The sequence below is a fragment of the Cavia porcellus genome, unplaced genomic scaffold (genome assembly GCF_034190915.1).
Source record: "Cavia porcellus strain 051 isolate PalLab524CR breed Dunkin Hartley unplaced genomic scaffold, mCavPor4.1 scaffold_2, whole genome shotgun sequence".
Lineage (NCBI taxonomy): Eukaryota > Metazoa > Chordata > Mammalia > Rodentia > Caviidae > Cavia > Cavia porcellus.
Window position 1 is genome coordinate 111,413,810 of NW_026947485.1, and position 6,000 is coordinate 111,419,809.

General features: G+C 41.6%; 1 protein-coding gene across 2 annotated transcripts in view; it reads right to left on the minus strand.

Moving 5' to 3' along the window:
• Positions 1–5,794, minus strand: part of Entpd1 (ectonucleoside triphosphate diphosphohydrolase 1) — an 83,942-nt gene extending 78,148 nt beyond the window's left edge. Inside the window, exon 1 of one of the 2 annotated variants that reach the window (XM_003479762.5) lies at positions 5,617–5,794. In XM_003479762.5, the coding sequence (XP_003479810.2) occupies positions 5,617–5,632 (16 nt within the window). In that variant the 5' untranslated portion in view covers positions 5,633–5,794. The remainder of the gene's footprint in view (positions 1–5,616) is intronic. The other variant, XM_063245165.1, reaches the window with a different exon arrangement.
• Positions 5,795–6,000: the final 206 nt, after the last annotated feature.

The following is a 6,000-nucleotide window of genomic DNA, read 5'->3' on the forward strand; positions in this document are numbered from 1 at the left end:
TCTCTTATACGAAAAACATAAAATTATAGAAAAGAAAATGCTACTTTATATCCAGCATGTACTGTCACTGTTCCTGGGTCTCTGAAGTCACTCTGATATTGTAGCACAAAAACTGCAAGTGGTGGGCTGGGGATTTAGGTCAGCGGCATAAGCGCCTGCCTTGCAAGCAGGCAGTCATGAGTTCGATTCCTGGTACCGATAAAAAGGAAAAAGACCAAAAAAAGTAAAAAAAAAAAAAAAAAAAAACTGCAAGTGACAACATTTTTCCCTGGATTTTTTTGTCCAACAACTTGTGTTCTCCTCATAATCCCCTCAATTTTCCAAATCTAAAACAAATCCAGCAGTGCTCACTACATCCACTTTCCTAACTTGGTCCCAAGGATTATCCTTACTTTACTGCTACGAAGTGCAGACAGTGGCCCAGGCACTCTGCTCCTAATCTTAGAGCCCTGAGTCCCTGAACTCTAACACCCAGCCCATGTCTCTGAGGCAGCCACACATTCTGGTGCAGTATTTCTCATGCTGGAGGAAGAGTATAAAAGAAATTTAGAAAACCTTGGAGCCATGGAGAAAGGATGGAAATATGTATGAAATTCATCACAAGGCCATTTTGTTTAACAATAGATTGTGTGCTGAAGACTTAAGAGTTATTTCTAAAATATGGCAAATTGAGGGCCTCAAGTTCCAGTTTACTAAATGAACGACAAATTAGACTTCCTAATATTCTGCAGTGATGTAACTGATCATTAACTCAAAGTGTTAGCTCAGTGAAGGGCTGGGGAAGGGGAGGATTTGGCCAATTGGTACCAAAATAAGACCTGACAGTCAGGCACGCAATGACTCTATTGCTATTCCAAGTGCAGCATGTGGAAGTCAGCACTATCATCACTTACAGGAAATGCAAAATCTGAGCCCTATCTTAGTTTGTGAATTCAAATCTGCCTTTTTAAGCTAATGAACACACGTTCAAATCTGACAAACATTTCCTCAGAAACACACACACACACACACACACACACACACACACACACAGCAAAGCAAAGCAAAGCAAAGCAAAGCTAAAGCTTCCACTCCCCTGCACTTCCATCAAACCCCCACTACAGGGACTGCCTTTGATTTTGGCCTCCAAAATGTATCAAAGAACAAACTGTGCGATTTTCCCCAAGTCTCTTCTTCACTCTGCACAGGCTGAGCCTAGCACAACTAAACAATAGTATACGGATTAAACAGTACTGCCTCTGGGCACCAATATTGGCTACAAAGTGGAAACGCAATCAAAAAAGATAATGCAAGGAAAGAAACACTCTGAAAATGTGGCTTAGCAATACCAATCACAATTATTTCTAAAACCTTTTGCCACATATACTTTATTACTATGAAGGAAAATCATGATTAAGACAATAATTTACAATACAGTTGATTATTTTGTAGAAGTATATTCGATTACTGGTAATCCCAAATTCATGGTCAAGGCTAAACTCTGGACTTCTGCCTTTATATCTCCAGGATGAATATGTAACACAGTACTATCATAATTGGGAAAAGGGAAGATTTTTTAGTCTTAATTCCACACTGAACTTTTAGTTTAAAAAATTCTTAAGCATTGCTAGAGTAGAGAAGCAGCTTTTTTGGGGCCCAACATTGCACTCTCCTTTCTAGGTCCAAGTCTCATGCCTTGAAAAATTTTCCCAGTCATCACTCCTAATTCTGTTTCTCAAGACACTTTCTTTAGACGTCCATATGACACACACAGGTGGAACTGATTTGTTAAGCCTTAAGCTTCAGAGCCCAACCACATAGGTTAAAATTTCCCATTTGTCCATTATTAGCTATCTGCCTTTGGCTAAAAGACCCCCTTCCATGCTATAAAATGTAGAAACTAATATCATAGAGTTGTTGTGAATATTATACAAAAGAATGCAAATAAAACACTGCAATGTCTGGCACATAATAAATAATGTTCATTATTATTATTGGCATCTCACGGAGACTGGCTTTGATTAGAGTTGGTTATATATATATCTCTCCAACCTACTGCATTGCAAGCAACATGTTTAAAGCCCAAGGAGCTGGCATGCAGATTTATAAATTGTAGACATACAATAATATTTGTCAAACTGGTCTGAAGTTATGCCAGGAAGCGGAAAGGGAGGGTACTGGAAACAAACTTAATGTACTTTATGATTTTACTCAGGGTCAAAGTTTGCTATGTTTTTCTTTCACTGCCAAAATACATTGTCCCAGACAACAAGGTTGTTGTCAAGTGGGGCTATTTATGGAACCAGATGTTCTGTTCAGAGATAGCAAAATTATCCTATGAAGCATTCAAAATCTCCATTTTGGTCCCTAACTGAGTAGAGAGTAGAGACTAAATTTCAACCAGAGCTACTGACCAAACTAGGTGCCCTGGTATGGAGCCACTTCAGCAATTAAGATCATCTACTTGCGGCCAGGGATATAGCTCAGCAGAACAGCGCCTGCCTGGCAAGTGCAAGGTCATGAGTTTGATTCCTGGCCGCAAAAAAATATGGTGCTGCAATCCTGTAATACCAGCTATCTGGGAGCCTGAGGCAATAGGGTAGTAAATTCAAAGCCAGCCTGGATGAATTAGTGAGATGCTATCTCAAAAATAAAAATTTTTAAAATGGCTGGGGATATAGCTCAGCGTTCCTTGGCTTTGGCTTTGGCCTCCCTTTCTGGGGAAATAAAAGATTATCCACCTAGAAGACTCCCACCTACATCTTCACAGACTGTAAGAGTTTTATACACCACCAGGGAGGAAACCCAGGGTTCTTTTACTTTTCTCTTGTTTACTCTCCTGGGAATTAAGCCCAGAGTATCACACATGCTAGGTAAGTGCTCTACCAATGAGCTACATTTCCAATTGTTTGTTTGTTTGTCTGTTTTTGAGGCAGGATCTCACTAAGTTGCCCAGGCTGGCCTCAAACTTGTGATCTTCCTGACTCAGCCTTCTGAGTAACCGAATTACAGGTATGTGCCACCATGTCCAATTTGAATGTTCATTTTTAAACCAGCTTCCTGACTCTTGAATACTGCTAAAAGAATAATACCCAATTCACTAGGTAGTTGCTGAATGGCCATTAAAGATCTGAAGGTGCTAGTGGCTGGCAAGGACCTTCTGTACGTCCTTAAGAATCTAGTGTGTGGTCATTCTCAGGAAGCTTAGCATTATCCCTGAAATGGATACCAACTTTGAGAACCCGTGCCTAGGGTCACTCATAATGGTGGGTACGACCACTCTGCCAACTCTGGAGATTTGCAGATCTTGTGGAGAAGTTTATAGAATGCCCCCTTTCAGCACTGGTTACTAAATCAGAATGTGGCTCCTCCTGAGTCAGAATTCAGCATCTGCCTACTTCCCAGATTGCTTTTTGAACCAGGTCCTCTAGGACTGTTATATGGGTCCCTGCACCAAAACTGCCTCCTGGGCCTCTGTTGTGACTGAGGTATCTCTCCCACAGTCTGCTCATACTGACAATAAAATTGCCATGACTTTGGAAACTGAAAAACAAATGCTCTTTGAGCACATTCAAGCATGCACATTCAAAGACAAAGAAATTATAATCAGAAGAGGAAGAGTGATACAGTGTGCAGGCATGTAGATAAGCATGAGCAGCACTACCTCAGGTATAAAGGATGATTACACAGTAGAGACATTAAGACGGGTCCTAATCCAGGTTCAAAGGGTTAGAGAACGCTTACAGGGGAGAATAATGCTCAAAATCAAGCTTGAAGGAGCAACAGCTAAGATTGATTGACCACACTACACACTGAGTCCATTCTAAGGAACCTTAATCAGTTCTTGTGCAATCCTGTGAGGTGGGTATTAAAATACTCTTCATTTTAGAGATAAGGAAACTGAGGCACACAGTAAATGATGGATCCAGGATTCAAACTTGAAAAGGTTGGTTCCAGAACAAAGGGGAAGAAGAAGAGGACCACATGTCACTCAAGCCCTTGTAATATATTCTGAGAGACAGGAAAGAAGCAGTTCTCTTGGGGAACTGAAAGTGGCTTAGTGAGAACTAGCTGGGGGTGGGGACAAAGTTCCGAGATGACCAGGCTTGCTCTGCAGGTTAGAAAAGAAACCAGAAGCAGAGGATTTCTGGACTGGTTTAGACTTTCAACATTTGGTTGTGGATTCTTGTCACCTAACCCCTCCCAGTCTCAATTTTTCCCTTCTGTAAGAAACCAAAATAGTAGTATCTGCTTCTGTAACATAAAGAATGGTTATGAATAACAAATGAAAAAAAAAATACATGTGAACTTGATTGCAAAGTTCAAGTTCCTTTACAGATTTGAGATTTCATCAGTATCATTTCCCTCAGGGCTTCAGGGGTTTGATAACTGAGAATCTAGGATCAGGGAGAGACCTCTGAGGAAAGCAACAGTATGCTGCAGTAGAAACATCCTCAGGACCTGTGTAGGCCTGCCTTGGAAGACCAGCACCACTTTCTGATGTTACTTTCAGAACCTCAACTTTTTCATCTGGAAAATGGGGACAGTGATGATAGTATTTACCTCATAAAGTTGATGTGAGGAATAAGTAGCATATAATAAGCTTGGAACAGTCCCCGGCACAGAAAAAAGACTTAGAAAACCTGAACAACTGCATTATTAGAATTAGTAAGAAGTCTGTTAGCTATTCATCTTATTCCTCTATGTTCTATGTGATAAAAGTGTGGAGATATTAGAAGTCAGAGATGATGAAGTTTGTGTTTGTGACAGTTAGTTGTACATTCGGTCACTATTACAGAGATTATTCCTGGAACTCAAAGACTGGTAAGCCACGGTTCTCAGTCCTGGCAGAAAATGCCCAAAAGAGGTAAAAGACAGAGGCTGCACACCATTCGAGCAAACCAGACTGCTCTAGTAGTTTTCAGGCAAAATCTTATCGCAGTAAGTGCCACGCGACCTGCTTTTTAAAGGCAAAACTCTTCCTATTCTTCCTTGCCCACCCTCCCACCCCTCACGTTGACATCTGTGCTCCCCCACACATCTCAAGAAACTCTCAACCTCTTTTTGCAAGACACTCTGGGATCCTGTTGTGACGGCCTCTTGCTACATGACCTTGTCGTTCTAACTCTGGTAGAAAAGGCTTTGCTAATTTCACAACAGGAAAGTATGCAGGAAATTTGAGCACAAAACAAATCTAGGCACACAAACCAGTATCTCCCAGCAAACACCCTGAGGCACGGACCCGACCTGAGGCTAGACAACCAACTGAACTAGAGATGAAGCAGCTGCCTCTTCAACTGAGAGGAACTGCAAATGTTATTTGCTTCTAAAAAACCAGATCCGCATACAAATTGATTATGAATATTCACAAGCTCCTCCAGCTGGCTCAAGAGGCACTCTTGACTACAGCTCTGAGCTCTGTTTCCTAAAAAGTTTCCCCAAGTTTTTTCTCTGCCTCCTCAAAGGGAAGAGGGTGGACACATTAATTCAGGGCTTTCTGCCTCTTGCTCTTTCAAGTACTTGCTTTTAGTATGAGCTTTTCTCTTCTCATCTCCATGTCTCTCTCTCTCTCCCTCCCCTCCTCCGTGCATTCCACCCCCCCCCAGAAGGATTCGGATCAAATCGTTTTGGTCTTACCCTTTGTACCTTCCATGAGTAGCAGCTTTTGTTTTCTTCCTCTTTCCTCCTTTTGGAGTGCGTGTGTGTGTGTGTGTGTGTGTGTGTGTGTGTGTGTGTGATGTTTTTACAGCCTCTGCTTGCTGTGGTCGATCACAGTGAGAGAGGTACTCAGGATCAGAGATATAACAGACCCTTGAGCTTGTGGGAGGGGCTAAATTAGCCTACCCCGTTTTGGAAGGAACTTCAAACCCTATCTTTTTCATTGACTAGAAAGGACAGATTGGCTGAGGAGTCCAGCAGCTCATTTCCCTAAATTTACTCTAAGGATTCCCTCAGGGTTATGCATTTTTCTACTCTTGAAACAGAATGTGTGCAATCTCTCTCTCCTCTCTCTCTTTCTCT